The sequence below is a fragment of the Dermacentor albipictus genome, unplaced genomic scaffold, assembly GCF_038994185.2.
Source record: "Dermacentor albipictus isolate Rhodes 1998 colony unplaced genomic scaffold, USDA_Dalb.pri_finalv2 scaffold_14, whole genome shotgun sequence".
Taxonomy (NCBI): Eukaryota; Metazoa; Arthropoda; class Arachnida; order Ixodida; family Ixodidae; genus Dermacentor; species Dermacentor albipictus.
In genome coordinates this window covers 11,536,295-11,552,094 of record NW_027225568.1, presented here as the reverse complement: position 1 = coordinate 11,552,094, position 15,800 = coordinate 11,536,295, and the positions used below count along the sequence as shown (strand labels likewise).

General features: G+C 46.4%; 1 protein-coding gene across 1 annotated transcript in view; it reads right to left on the bottom strand.

The window, feature by feature from the left end:
- Window positions 1–212: 212 nt before the first annotated feature.
- The window catches only part of LOC135905881 (endothelin-converting enzyme 2-like), a 41,403-nt gene continuing 25,815 nt past the window's right edge, over window positions 213–15,800 (bottom strand). Inside the window, exons 8-10 of the mRNA XM_065436992.1 lie at window positions 10,774–10,965; window positions 5,399–5,618; window positions 213–725 (exon numbers count right to left, since the gene is read on the bottom strand). Coding sequence (XP_065293064.1) covers window positions 231–725; window positions 5,399–5,618; window positions 10,774–10,965 — 907 coding nt within the window. The 3' untranslated portion in view covers window positions 213–230. The remainder of the gene's footprint in view (window positions 726–5,398; window positions 5,619–10,773; window positions 10,966–15,800) is intronic.

Sequence of the window (15,800 nt, the reverse complement as noted above, 5' to 3'; positions counted from 1 at the left end):
GCTACATAAGTAAAAGCTACAAGTATTTCTAGTGGACTGTGCGATACCTAGTTTATGTCCTTTTTTTCAATGCTTGCTAAAAAAATGCTTTTTTATTTCAGGCCATTGGTTTGCATCTCCACGTAACGTATGTCAGTCACGACTGACAGTGACGTCTTCATTTTTTCTTTCATGCTGTAAAGACAAAATAGAGAAAAGGCACCCATTCCGGAGCAAGCTTGTGCTCTTTACTATCCCTGAGTTACATTCGGGTAGGAGCAACGCTCGACGGGACTCATGTGTGAGCCCACGGGACAACCAAAGGTCCGTGCGAAGCTTTCCGAGTTCCTGGCCAGAAGGTTGCATCTGTACGAGGCCTCCATGTTCTCCTTAGTGCACATGCTCGCACAGGCACCAACGTAGAACATCATGCCCTCGGTGACTGACTCCAGACCCGGAAGTACCAGCGGGTGGCCCACCTTCTGGTGGCTCTCTACGAACGCTGCCACCGCCTCAGTCGCTAAGGCCAGTTGAGCCGTAATGTCATTCTCTGGCCTGATGTTCAGTTGGGGCTCCAGGTGTTCGAGACATTCCAGCCACGATTTGTCGAAGGGTGTTCCGCGCAGCAGTGCGGCGGCAAGTTCGAGGCCAAAGGCGCCGTAGTTCAGCGTGGGTGGGAAGTCAGCGCCAAACCGTGGAGGAAGGAGCCACGTCAGCGGCACCCGTCCTTCGCCCCTCTGTGTCACCTGCAAAGTTGTAATCTTGTCTTTCAAATGAACTTGCTAAAACGACCTTTCTAATCACGAAAGCACGCTCATCATTTCAGCGAAACCACTACACATGCGTGAGGCAAAATAATGAAATTCAATCGCCTATGTTAAACAGGTAAACTCAAGCACACCAGGTTATGGGACATCTTAAACTTTATGGTCTCTTAAGCGTTTACAGCGACGGAAAAGTAGTTATAGCATACCATATAACAAACGCTCCAGGATGCGGCGGATGAGGTTTGTGGAGCAACATTCTACCCTCTATGTATCAAACGCAGTCTGCAAGGTATGCTGTTGGCGCTGAAACAAGATTCTGATTGCGTTAGGTGCCGCTCGACATTTGGCGAAATGAAAAAAAGTTCTTTTACAAAATTTCACCAGCAACTAGGACAGTCCCTAATGCGAAATGTGGGCATAGCTGCTTTTGTTTTTTGAATTCGCGATATATTGTGGCAAATAATTTGATTCTGAACGACAGGCTCATCTGGGCGGCGGCGCTGAGGCCCTGCTCGGGCAGCTCGTTTAGCAGCAGCGGCAGACGAAGCTTTTCCACTGGTTGCGCACATTGTTCAGAAAGGAGACAGCAACGCGAGAACGTGTGGCTTGGGCGAAGCGCATTCCAAGGTAAATGTACCTGGTAGCGAAGCTTCCATAGGAGCCCATACGTTCAAAACATGGCGGTCCATCGCCGGTTCATGGGGCTTAGCGCCATCTGTATGTGGTGGGAACACTTCCGGCGGAAGACAAAATAACGTGACGCCATGTCCGTTAAAAGCAGAAGTGACGTCATTTTGTTTTCGACGGCGCGAAATTTGTTTTGTTGTTCTTCCTTTGGAGCTATATATTCAAATGCCCCGCCATTCGACTTGATGGGCGTTTCGAGCTTTCAGCGTGGAAAGCGATGCAGGAAAAGGCCAGCCGTACGGTTGTCGAAATCGCATCCCTGCGCAGAACATACTTTCTTTGGAAGCCGACGAAAGCTTTAGGTGTAGAGTGCTGATCCTATTGTCGGATGCCAAGTCCGTCGGCCAGCGCAGTCGCACGAAAACAACTACACAATTATCTGGCGGTCGTAACTCACTACTTTTGACTGAACAGATTAAGAAGCAATGAAGCTACCCACGTCACCAAATTCAGACAAACTTCGACAAGCAAGAAAGCACAAATCGTGAGGGGGACGTATTTCAACAGGTGATACGAGTGCGCCTAGCTTTCTGCCCACTTCAAGACGTGCATTGCACTGCGAGTGATAGTGGCGTCAACGCCCCCTGTAGCGATGGGCGCTGAAAAGAAATGCATTTATTAATAATAATAAAATTAAACGTATTTATTTAACTCATCACGAATATATAAAATTGACTAGGAATTTTATTTTCGTTGAATGAATCTAACTGTGTATCGTTTGAATTAAAAAAGGCGTTTTTCTTTCCCGATGTTTGTTCCCTCCAAACATAGTCGCGCTTCGATCGCTGCTCCCATAACCCCCCATGCTGATGTCGGTGACAATCTGTACTGAACCGCTTTTCGCCCGAAGCTTCGCGACCTATTTGAATCGGCCTTGCGCATTCTCTAGCGGCGGTGGAGCCGCGGTCAAAGTTGCACATGCGCAGTGGATCTGAAGCCCACGCCAGCGCAATTTCCGCGCTCGCCGCATGCCTGGTCGTCGGAGGCAGTCCGCGTTCCTTCTCACACTTTCGCCGTACCCTCCTCCGCTTTCCTCCTTGCGCGTCGTCGCTCTCGCCGCTTTTTTCATCCCCGCTGCGCGCCGCATACGCTCTCAACTTTCACTGTCCTCGTTTGTTCGGTTACAGGTGACGCCGACGCTCGCCGCAGGAATGGGCGCCAGGAGACACACGGTGCGATTCGGCGTCCGATCCGACGTGCGGCGCTGCATGCTCCGGCACGCTGAATACGACGATTCGGGGCACTCAGTGCATGCGTCCGGACGAGCGAGCGGCTCGTAAGCTCCGCCCAGATCCAGCGCCCCGGCTTGTACACTCGGAAGACTTCATATCCACTTCGACAAATGGAATATAAAGAACTCTACGCAACACTGCTTCGCTTTACGCGAACACTGTGAATGAAATTATGTCCCTGCGGGTGACAGAACACCTCACGATGGCGCGCTGTCCGCTGACAGCCAGCGATAAGGCCGGTAGGCCTAGCTAGGTTGACGCCACGGCCCACAGCGTTTACGATCCAGCCCGAGCTCGTCGAAGAGCGCTTATTTTTCCCAAAACACTGTACACTTAGGTTGCTCGTAATTAAATACAATTGGTTTAGTCGATGCAGTCGTTGCGAAGGGCAAACGTGGAAGCGAAGCGAGCAGCGTCGCTCAGACAGTCGGTGTGTGCTGTCTGCCCGCTAAATGCCCTCGCATCGCGGCTCTCGATCTCGCCAGTAGCTTAGTACTAGTGTATTAGGCGCCGCTTTGTAGAACAGACATACTTTCGAGATAATTTTAGTGAACTGGTAACTATTTCGTGTCGGAAACAAACTGCAGCCGACAAAGGAAAAAAGAAAAGACGGCGAGAAACTGGCCCGCCGGCACCGCCTCTGTGAAGGGAACGTCAGAGAACGTCACATGCCAGCCGCACTGTCGTTGGCTCCAGCCAAACGACGGCGTGGTTGTCGGACGCGTCGGACGAAAATATGCCCGGCTTGTCGCACGCTGAGCGTCCGATCCGGCACTTTGGCACGGCAAAACACCGCGATCTCAGCTGCTGTTCCGGCGCTTCAGACGCCGGATCGGACACTGAATCGGACCGTGTGTCTCCCGCCTAAGAGCTGCGCTCTAAAGGCCACCGTCAGGAATTCGTTAGAAAACGCCCTATCCTCTCACCGCTCTGTTTTGCCAGTAAGTAGGTATGAAATGAGCTTGATGGCAACAGTGGTGATAGGTCAACGCAGCGGGGAGAAATGTTTAGTGATAAATAGAACATGTCTAGAGGTCTGAATTTACGTCTAAATTTATGTTCACTGGAAATGCGAAGACTTGTTACCCTGTTATCTCGCTTTCATCGACTATTACAATCCTTCGCCATTCACAGAATCTCATATCAAGCCGGCCCATCGCATCTTTTCCAGATTAGACCAGGACTTCAAAGTACACCCAAGGATCGCTCGCACCAAGCTTATGCGTCATTTTCCATTGTTCCTTGCCATAAACCATTGGAATAAGCTGCCTGCGGAAATCGTTTCTGTCAACAACCACGACGCTTTTGCTAGCAAACTGAAATGCTTATTGCGTGCCGACTGTTGGAATTGTATTGTGCCGACTGCTTAGGATTGTATTATTCTTTATTGTATTTTTGCTTTTTCCAGCATGTTCTTGTGTTTGCAGTGTATACTTTCAGTATGTTTTACCAAGCTTTCTTCTCAGCAAATGGCTTTCGTATTGCGTCTATATTTTCATTATTTATTCACCGTCATATGTTATCTAATTTTCTGTAACCCCCAATGTAATGCTTTTAGAAAGGCCTTTAGGGTACATGAATAAAAAAAAAATGGTCAGAGGCTCTTTTTGCAAAATTGTGAATTTACCGCCCTTCAGCGAAGACCGGTAGGACACCTTTGCGCTCACGTTGTTTGGTCCGGATCAGCTTAACAAACGCACAAATATGTGTACGCGCACACAACACGACAACCAAGGTGTATTATCATCGTGTCCGACGACATGCATTGGTGTTCCAGTTACTTCTTTTAAGAAAACATTGTTTTATGCATTCAAGCACAAGAGTAACTGGAACACCAATGCATTTCGCCGGTCACGTTGAAAATTAATCTCTCAAAACTGCTGCAGTCCAGAGAATTAATTCCAAGTGGACACGCCTCGTGAACTCACCGGCTCTAATTCGTAGATTTAAATGTGTGCCGTAAAATAATCAAATCAAAGGTTAGGTAGGGTAATCGTGTCAATGATTTATTTAGGCGTTTTGATTTCTCGCAGAAGTAATGGCTGCCTTATCGAGTAATTTAGCTCAAAGATTGAATTGTGCTATCTGCGACAGGCAGTGTTTAAAATTTTGGACCTTCTAGAAAAAGCACCCTATAGTGTACAGCCTAAATTAGCGACATGACATGAAGGACGCCACACGACAGATGGCTGCATGTTTTGCATTGTCTCCTTCATGGCTTGTGTGCGAATGCTAGAAAAGCCGCACAGCATGATAACAGCGCAACGTGAGCAATAACTCTGTGGTTGGCGCGTTCGGATCGTTCGTTGCGGCATCAACATGACGACTTGGATCTCCGGCAAGGGCGAAGCCCAAAGTTTCGTTTTTCTTCACCACATGGCGGTGAGACTGAGGTTAGGAAGCTGGTGGCGACGAAACACTCCGAAAACAAAGTGCCGTAATATTATTTCCGCGTGTTTTCGATCCGTCGCCCAACTCCTCACGATTATAATTTATGCGTGCCGCGACACAAGCTCACCGTTGGCAAGAATGCCCGCGCATTTCTTCTGGGGCGCGCAAACTTAATAAGTGATCTAGAGGCAACATGCATGCGGAAGCGACGACAGCAGACTGCACAGCGCCTGACAATAGTTGTTGCCCGCCAATATCTCGGATAGTGGAGAAGGGCGACTGAGTCTACTGAGTTCCTCTCCGGCAAAATCAAGTGCGCGCGGTGTGGCTGTGAAAAATTGCCTGCGCTTGTCGGCCAAGCAGCGGCGGCAGTGGGTAGGAAGTGCTGCGCTCCTCCATGTGCACCACGCTGAAGAGCTCCTTGCTGCGGATCTGAGACAGAGCGGACAAGTACTTGTCCACGAAGGTCGGCTCTTCTTGCGCCCTCTGGTCCTCTCCTAGCTCGCTGTAAAACGCGTCCAGCTGGTGCATTGTTGGGAGCTTGAGTTCAAAACTGGCATCGCTAAAATAAGAAAGGAAAGGGGAAAAAAAGAAAACGAGGAGACATTTATCGAAGCAGTCGTTATAAACGTGCGCTTCTGAGTATGTTTCCTCTTAGAAAGTTTAGCGTCAAGGGTTATTCGATACCAAAAGTATAGATTAACGACAGCGTACTTGACTGCATCGTAGAGAGTTTCGTAACTGTGGCTGCTCAACAACGAAACTACAGGCTGACCGGCAATTTTTCGCGCAAGCTGTGCGCCAGGCCCTCTTAATCGTCTGCGAAGTGCATTTTGAATCAGTAACATGAGGCAGCATAACGTGACCACTCTATTCTTGCTGTATTCCTTTTTTCACGCTTTGTTAGTTGTCAGAGTGGCGCTTCACCCATAAGTTGTCAACAGGATCGGCTGCTCATGAGTGGTGGATAACAACATGTTTGTTCTCTCCATTTTTCTCCTATGCATAGGATAAAAATCGAACCAGCAGTTCTAACAGCTATCCACGCCACCTGCCTTAAAAAATAAATGATGCAGAAACAGGGGCAGCTGCAATGTTCCTCGATTCACGACAGCAAAGAGAGAGATAGAAAGAGAGAGAAAACAAAGAGAGCAAAGGCAGAGAGGTTGACCAGAACGAGGTTTCTTGTTTACTACCCTGAGTTACCGCACTATATATCCCAGACTCCTGTCGATTATGCTCCGCAACGATGTTGCTGAAATGTTCACCAAACCTATTGCGACACATTTATCGTGACACATTTATCGTTCTGCCTGTGGCATACAGCGCTCGAGCTCTTCATTATCCATCTACCAAAATAAAATTTTGCCACAGTTAGTACGGGCAATGGACGTACACTCTACTGTATCAGATACGACGAAGCTGACTTACAAAACAGAGGTCGAATTCACAAAGCTTTTTGTTCGGAGGTGCTGTTCGTCATTGGCCGGCCGCATTCGTTAATAATATGTCCACCATCAGGATTGGCTAGCATCTGCTTTGATGAAAAGTTTTTCCGTAAGAGCTTTTCGGGAATACAGGCACAAGGCCCGCATTCACAAGACGTTCTTACACAAAAACTGTTCATAAAACTATACGTGGGCCTATCATGGTGTTCGACGTATCATTAACGAAGGCCGTCGGCCAATGGTGAAGGGCACTTTCGAGCACAGCGAATTCGACCCCAAAGCCTGTATTCAGGTGATTTGTGTTACGTAGGTAGCGCTCTGCTGTTGGCTGTTGGGGTGACGATTGTCTCCATCACGCCGACCGATATCGCAATTGTGATAGCTGTCTGCGTCATACGCGTCCGCGGCTTACGTCGCGGACGGGTATGCACCAACAAACAGGAACTCATTTTTACACTTTTAAGTAAGTCGAGTGTTCTGAACATGGTTCTAGGTGCGGAATCAACGAACCGCTTTTGTGAGTGACAATTATTCATCCTACATTTTTGAAATAGGAGCAAGGTTCGCTGCAAACGCAGGCATTAATTGTTTTTCAGTATCAGTAATTGTTTTTCGCCATAGGCACTGGTATGCGAACTACAGCGTCGAAGCTTTGTAAAAGCCTAGGCTGGTAATGCAATACTACTGTTTCATTTTTTTTTTCTTCTTGTACTGGTTGCAGTCGCTATCACGCCGGACGGAGCCGTTCCGCTGCGCTACGCGTTGTTGCTCAGTGACAGCGAGGCATGCGCAGACGGCCATCTCCGGACGTGCCTGCCATGCATGCCGGCATTGAATACGGCTGCAGGTGAGGGCGCGCATTGCATTCTTTGAAAAAAGTGTGCCGACGCCAAAATGGTTCTTGCGTCAAGACAGAGTATGTTCAGTCTCTGCTCTGCCGACGTTCTGGCGTGCCCAATAGCCCTGGTCCCGCCGGTGATGTCGGCGCGCCGGACTGTTGGTTTCAAAAGAGATTGATAGCCAAGCCAGCCAGCGGGCCAACGTAGACGCCACTGCACATGTTGTACCACGCACGCGCACTGGCGTCTACGCTGGCCCGTCGGGCCCGCTGGCTCACTGGGCTATAACTCTCCATTGTCGTCGACGTAGCATCGCCACGACAAGCGCTCATGTAACAAACGGGATGAGTGGCATTGAACGCGGTCGGTTGTTGGTGGCGAGGATATGGAACTTTTTCCATATAGACGTTTTTTTAGACGTAGCATGATTAAAACAATGATTAAATTTTGAGTTTTAAGGGTCGAAAATGCAATATCATTATGAGACACGCTGTAGTGGGAGACTCAGGATTGATTCCGACTGCCTGACGTTCTCTTATGTACACCCAATCCATGGTACACAGGCTTCTTTTTTTTGTATTTCGCCCGCATCTAAATGCGGCCGCCATAGTCTGGATTTGATTCCGCGTCCTCGTTCTTTGCAGCGCCACGCCATAGGCCCTATGCCACCATGGCGGTGTGAATAAATACACCTAACCGATAACTCTTATTGCCACTATAGAATATTTATATGACTCCTGCGAAAAATAGAACACCACAGTTAGTGTTTAAAGGCTTGCGTGTATTATCCAAACAACCCTTCAACCACGAACAGTCGTTGCCAAAGTCATGATATGCCTCGTCTAGGAGCATTTTCTGCAGGCACTTGCATGGCAGCTAGCCTCTATGATTAAGCACAAAAAATTATTTTGGCACAGTTTTCAAGTGAGAGATACTAAAGCTGTCGCAGCACTTGACTACGCATAAAAACATTAGTATTTCAATTCCCCTTTTGTTTCTTTTGTATGGTCACTCTAGAAAAGTGTGACCATAGCTGGAATTATATTGCAGACGTTGACCACTAACCATCGTCCTTGTACTAATAACACAAATGTTATTTGTCAAGAGGCAATGTTACTCTTTCTGAATGTTCAGTTTTTCTTAAGTTTGGTGGTACGAACGGGGGCTAGCACACGATGTTGCCGAACAGCATTATTTTCACAGTGAGAGACTATATTAAAATGTTGTGGGCCTTTCGCTCTTCACTGTTTCTGCAAATGTAAATGTCCTCGCAGCCTCCCACAGGGCCCTGCGTCTAAGACAATCGGTTCCCACAGGTCACTACAGTATGCAACCATTGTATAAATTTGTTTAAAGCATTGTTTCGTGAATAACGCGAAGAATTGGGAACTGTTGCAAAGATTGAGAGGAGAATACAATAGGGAATCCTATGTTGACTATATGGGATAAACGCCGCATTCAAACCGATACTCTTGTTCTAAGGCAATGTCGTGACAACTAGGCCGCGGCAAACTGCTGAAAATAGAAACTCATTGTATTCCACAACGCAAGCTAGCAGCAGCGCCTCAATATTACTAAAACTGGGTGCAGTTAATAATATCCTGGAAATTGCAATGACATGAACTACCGTGGAAAGGCAATTCTATAGGCGAAAACGAGGCGAGAGTGTGGAGGCGCTGATGCTGTTATGGCGTTCCGAAAAGCCAGCGTTACTACAGTGAACTAATGTTTCAAGTTACCTCACAAGCGTTACCAGGTTCTCAATCGGCTTTGAAACTCCGCCTTAGCGCATTTAGGGAAACATGACCCCTTTCCTTTGCCTGTAGCACCCTCTCAGCAAGATCGGTTGTTGCGTATCGCTGCACACCAAGCAACCAAGAGGGGTCATGCGTTCCATGACTTCCTTCCGCAGCTACTGGAATAACTGACCACTTTCTCGCCCCTCAACGCGTTCGCCTTCTTGTAGCATAACTGCGGATCACATGTTAACCACCTTCTCCCGCAGGCTGCATGCGAAATACTCTTTTTGGATGTCTGCAAAGTTGCCGAAGCCAAGTTTAGCAGAACTACATCGTCTGCTTCAGCGCAGCAATCGCTCTCAGTGCCTGCGTTCCGAAGTACCGCATGCGCAAGTCAGCCTTAGTGACTTTTAGAGTGACAACGGCGGCGTCGGGAGTGAAAAAAAAAAACGCAGTGCTATCGGGAGAAATGGGGAGCGCTACCGTGTCAGAGCTCGATCGGCACTTCTGGTTGCTTTAGTTATATATGGAGTTTTAGCATAGACAATGCGTACTAGCGCAGGCGTATACGTTAATAACGTAGGAGGTATTTTATAGTAGCAGCTCAGGTGGTGACATCTTGAGAAGATGTGAAAATAGTCTTGTTGCCGGACTCTTAGAAAAAAAATTGTTGGCTCTCCCGTGATCGAGACTGGATTTAAGCATGAAATGGCAACCAGCGAAGCAGATTTATTGGAGATGATACTAGCCACAACCTTAAAACGGATGTAGTGCATGTTCGCAACGGTACACCCCACCACATCACACCGCACCATGCCATGCTGTGCACTGGCCCACATGGACGCTGCCCAGCTGGAAGAAGAAAACCGGCTAAACGACGCACGACAGGCAGCGAAAGCAGCTAGGGAGACAGAGCGCACTGTCGAGGTATAGAAGAACTAATTGAATTTTAGGGTTTTACATGCCAAAGCCACGAATTCATTGAGAGGCACGCGGTAGGTGGGGACTACGGATTAATTTTGACCACCAGGGGATCTTTAATTTGCCCCCAGTGCACGGGACACAGGCGTTTTTGTATTTCGTCTCCATCGAAATGCGGTCACCGCGGCCGGGATTTGATCCCGCGACCACGTGCTTAGCAGCGCAACACCATAACCGCTAAGCCCCCGCGGCGTGTAGATGGCGTGTAGTGTAGATGGCGAGTAGCGTATAAAAGATTGTGAACAAGCATTAGGAAGAACTTGGAAGCAATATTTTTTGTAACTTGTTTGGGCAGTAACTATCGTATGTATATAATGCGGTCCTGTATAAGGCTGGGGGGCCCTGGAGCGCATTTTTTAAAGTTTTGATTGGCTTCCCGGATGATCTCGTTTTTTTCTCGCAACTTGCCCGGATAATCAAGGTCGCTGAAGGTCGCCGACAACGGGAAATAAAAGCATTTCATGTTTGAAACACTCAAATATACAGCGATTCTTGCGTTACATCTAATAAATGTATGTGTAACACAGTCGATCACTGCAAAAAATAATAATATAGAAAGCGCCTCACCCGTTTACACTCAACACTGATGCCACCATCAGTTCTCTGCTTATCTCTACGCCCTTCTAGCATTCGGATGGTCGTCCGCGTAAGTATGCTAAAACCATCCGATAAGTCTAGGTGCGCGTAAAGTGCGAGTAAATTGCGCTCACGTTGCAGGAAGCGCGACGCCTCGTTCGCTCATGAAGCTGATCAAGGCCTCGGAGACATCCTTGAAGATCATCTCGGCCTCCTCCCATCCCCTGCTGGAATCCAGTTCCTCCATATAGGGCATCACGTTGGGGTAAGGCATCAGTCGGCTGATGGCCTCAAAGCACTTGGTCTCGGAAATCCCACGCGAGAGCCTTAAATTGAATGGAAAAGAACAGGCACCACGAAGAACAGGCAGTCGGTAAGGTTGGCTATATTACATTGTTAAACGCAGCCCGAGTATACACTCTGTTAAAGAGGCTTGCAAACTCTAAGATGGGTTTCGATGGAACGAAACATCCCATATGTAAGACTGCTGGCCCCTTCTACTTTAAGACGCACTAAAATAAACAAGCCCTGAATTAAACGGTAATTTATTCAACTCCGCATCTCTTTTTTGTCTGCGCAGAGTGTGTGAAGGTATTCGTATATATTTCCAGTGTATAGTATAAAGCATGGAACGCTGTAAGATCAAGCTTTGTCGCTGTGAAATATAGAGCAAAGAACACCAGTTCTCTCGCCTTGAAGGAAGGACTATAATTATCACAATTGAAGCGCCAAAAGTCCAGCAATCGCAAGCGCTGGCAACAAGCTGTGAGAGGGATCGCAAGCTGTAAACAATGATGTTTTCTCTTGCAGCAATTCGGTTTCGGAGATGCCACATCCCGTGTTCAGCGGTACTTTCTTTTTTTTCGATCTAAAAGATGTTACGGAATGGCGCGTGCGTGGTTTGTAATATTTACCACATACGATTAGCCGCAATAACACATAGTACCAGAGAAGAAAAAGAAGTCTCGAATAGAACAAGACTAGGTTAGGACTTTACAGGGCGTGCTTTGGGAAAAACGGCACATTAATATGAAATAGCAGCCAATATGATAAATATCGTCGAGTCGTACACTCTACTAAAAGGCTTCTGACCCTTTATATGCAATGCCTTGTGACTTCAAGGCTACGAAAAATTTATCAGATGGACAATATATTATTAATTCAAAGAAATGAAGTGAAGTTAGTGCAGCCACATTCACAAAGCTTTTGGTACGTAAGCGTTTTTGCCAATGGACAGTCAGCTTCGCTAATTACGTCCAGCATCAGGATGGAGTGGAGTTTTCTTCTAGCAACAATTATATCACAAGTTCTTTATGTGAATCCGGGGGCTGCAATATAGGCCGGTTAGTCTGCTCACAGTTCTTTCAATATATATGCTCGGGTATTTCGGATAAAATCAGGCTAACATTTCACTTCGATCAACCCAGCGAACACGTTGGCTTTGGGCCAGAACATTCATACACGGATCATATCAATGTCATCAGTCAGCTAATTCACTAGAGTGCGGAGTCTTACAAGCCTCTTAGCAGGGTCTTATTTTTATGTTACGAAAACAGTGATAGCAGAATTCATGGAAGCGTTGCGTAGTAAAGGAGCGGCGGAAGCACGTTTAGCGGCAGTAAATGTCTGTATAGATTCTACAGCTAGCATAATTATAGAAAAGTGGAAATAACCATTTATAACAACTTGTAGTAAGCAGACACCTTTCCAATTATATTCACAGCTTACTAGGAAAATGTAGTAAGGATCTCAGATTGGGAAGGATTAGATGCGAGATTGAGAGGGAATATCTCAGCAACCTCAGGTTTTCTGATGACATTCTCCGCTACCGTAACACAGGAGATGACCTACAACGTGTGATTGAAGACATCAAATAGCAAAGTCTAACGGCAAATTGGAGGATTAATATGCATACGACTTTTGTTTATTAACCAGGATTGCAATCAGAGTTCGCGATCTGTAGTCAACGTATTGAAGTTGTGAAAGATCAGATTTATCGAGACCGAGTAGTGATAACGGGAAGGAGATTTGAGGCGTATGAGGAATATTTCCAGAAGAACAAAAATACGTTGCAGTGCATATGAGTTGGCACTCCCAAGCTAAGCGTGATAGTTTACAAATCTTCTTGAAAAGTATGTAAAAATAGGAGGACGGGGCTGTAGGTAGTGTCACGCACCGTTCAACAACGGTCGCGAAGTTCAACAAATGGAACTATGAGGACAAGTTGTGTCATGTATACTACTTCTTGGAAGACGCCGCGAGGACCTGGTTCGAGAACCGAGAGTCGACCGTAAGGGCGTGGGACATGTTTCACTATAGCTTCCTGCAAACCTTTACGAGCGTCGTGCGTAAAGAAAAGGGCAGAGGCTTTGCTAGAAGCCCGAATGCAGCTGCCGAATGAGAACATTTCCGTCTACCCGGAAGAGATGACCCGCCTGTTTCGTCACACCTACCCGAATATGTCTGAACACAGGAAAGTTTGTTTTTTCACGCGGGGAGTAAAGCAAAAACTCTTCACCAGATTCGAAACCCGCCCAAGACGGTTACAGAATGTTCTACTGAAGCCACGGCCATCGAGAAGACACTCAACATTCGCTGTAGACAAAGTGACTGCTGAGTCCTTACTGTATATAGAAAGCTTTAGAATAGCGTTTGTCGCCTTACGCACGTTAAACGTAAGCACCTTTGCGGGACGTTACGGTGCGTGTCCTTTCAAGCCTTTTAGTTTACCGTGCGGAAACGAAAACGTAAAGAAGACGTTATAAAACAGGGCGCCGTCTGGTGCCTCATGCCAAACGCATCCAAGCCAATACGATCCATTAGCAATCATCCTGCTGTTGCTATGTGGACGCGTCTTGTCAGGCCTACGGGCGCTAGAATCGTCGAATGGGAAAATGGATGCGCTATGCACTCATAACTAACCTTTACGGTGAGTTTAAAGAAAGCGAAAGCTCATTACAATAGTTACTGACGATCAACGCGAGTGAGAGCGTAGCCATCACGAGAATTCACGCTGAAGCGGGAGCCATCGGTGCCGTCATGTTGGACAACGCTATTTCTCAGCATCCGTAAAAATTACGAACGTTAAACATTACGAACGCCAAATAACGCACGTTATCATAGCGCACGTAAACCGCAGAAACCCAATAACGTTCCAAGCATGGGTATTGAGGACGACGCCATTTCTTTACGTACGTAATGCGCTTACTTTCGGTTGCAAGCGCTGTTCTAAAACTGCCTATAAATAAATAGCCGGTGCCACTGACCTGCAGATCAAATTTATAGGATCGCCTACTGTGCTCGATGTTATCGTTCCTTTAGTGCTGCTTGTATTTCTGGGTAAAAGTTCGTTCAATAATGAACCTTCTTAAGTCACGCTTTTGAGAATGTATTTGACAATGTGTGATAATTTCACGACAGCGTGACATTATTAAAGAGCAAGCGGTCTAATAACTAGATCTGGCACAAAGTGAACAAAAAAGTAGTCGAGGACGGTTCAGCATTACGTTGTGCGATTGAAACTAACTATTCAGCCAACTGGTGGCGCCGGCTGATGGGAGTAAGATAAATTGAAAGCACTTGGGAGAGGACATCGTCATAAAATGGACCTAATATAGGCTAATGGTGATGATGATGATAGCCTATGAAATTACCAAATCTTGACAGTGCTTTTAGCGTAGAAAGAAAAAGCTATATTGAATAAAACTGCACAGGTACATGTCGTACGCCAGGGACATGGCATGTCGATGTTCAATGACTTACTTTATTAAACATAATAATTTCTGAATGAATTGCAAGTTCTAAATTTTGAGAATACGGTCATACTATGAAGTAAATAGAGATTCCACTGATGGTAAGTTTAAGTTTATCGCTAAGATCAGTGCTAAGTTCAGGCATTATTTAGGAACGGACACTGTACTGGAAAGTTTCGCGGTAAACTTCATTAGAAGTCGACCATCATAGTGAGCTTACGTCACAAATACTTTCGGTAAGGGCTAAATTATATTTCAAAATGAAATCCGAGAATGATTTTTGATGCATCATTAAATTAGACCGGAAAACGTTGCCCCTTATTATAAAATAGCGAAAACATTACGAACACTGATGCCGGGCAGTAGATTTCTGCTAAAAATATGAATGGCCACACAGGCATGCGAAATGACAAGCCAACAGCATTACTGCACGCTTATTTTGAAGAACGATAGCAGCAGATGTAAAGCAGTGACCCTCAACTTACTATGAAAATGCTCTCGTTGCATTGTGACTAATGTACTCGACGTGAACCAGGTTTCGAGAGTGCACCTCCAAATGCTTCGGCGCTGACCAAAAGTACGAATGCCAGGCTGTTCGAGGCAGATCAAATAGGTTTTCTTTGTTTATTAATCCGTTCTGAGAAGAATGACCCTTTCCGAGCGAAGTCCAGACGACAGAACACTCAAGAACTAGAATAGAGTGCTACACTCCGACAAAAGGAGTTGCGAATACAAGGAGCTTAAGGCAACTTCATGATATTCGTGTTTTATGGAAAACACGAAATTGTATTGTGCGATTATCTGCGAGAAGCGGGCACAATCACAGCATTTATTATCCGTCCCTCTTAAGGAAAATATAGCAAAAAGAAATGGTAAGTACCATCAGAGAAACACTTTCGAAGATAATGCTTTTGCACGAAGAACTCTCCGAATTGAAAGTTTCAAAACTGGCCAATTTTAATTTTAACATAATGCACCATCCTTACAAAAATGTATGGCTTGCCCCCCCTTCCCCCCCCCCCCGCGAATGTAACATAATCTTTATTTCAAGCCGTAGAAACTTAACTGGCGCACAATTCTTCCTACCGCATGGAAGAGACATTCGCTGCACGTAAGTCGCTTCATTCGACGAACATCAGTTTCTCGGAGGGATGTACGAGCGTTCTACTGCTGGTGTACACAGTCAATTTCTTATTCGGTGCAGGCTCATCATTATTCTAGTCTCTACACTCATTAAAGCAATTGATCAGACATGATGTTGCGTGCTGTGTTTTGTAATCGATGAGGATATTGAATTTCAAAAACCTTATGATCTCCAGCGTGATGTGCCGACGAAGTAGCCGAGCTGGATAAGGTGTTCAAGCTTTCGGTTACGCTGACACAGCGGTTCCGGGTAACAAACAATGCAG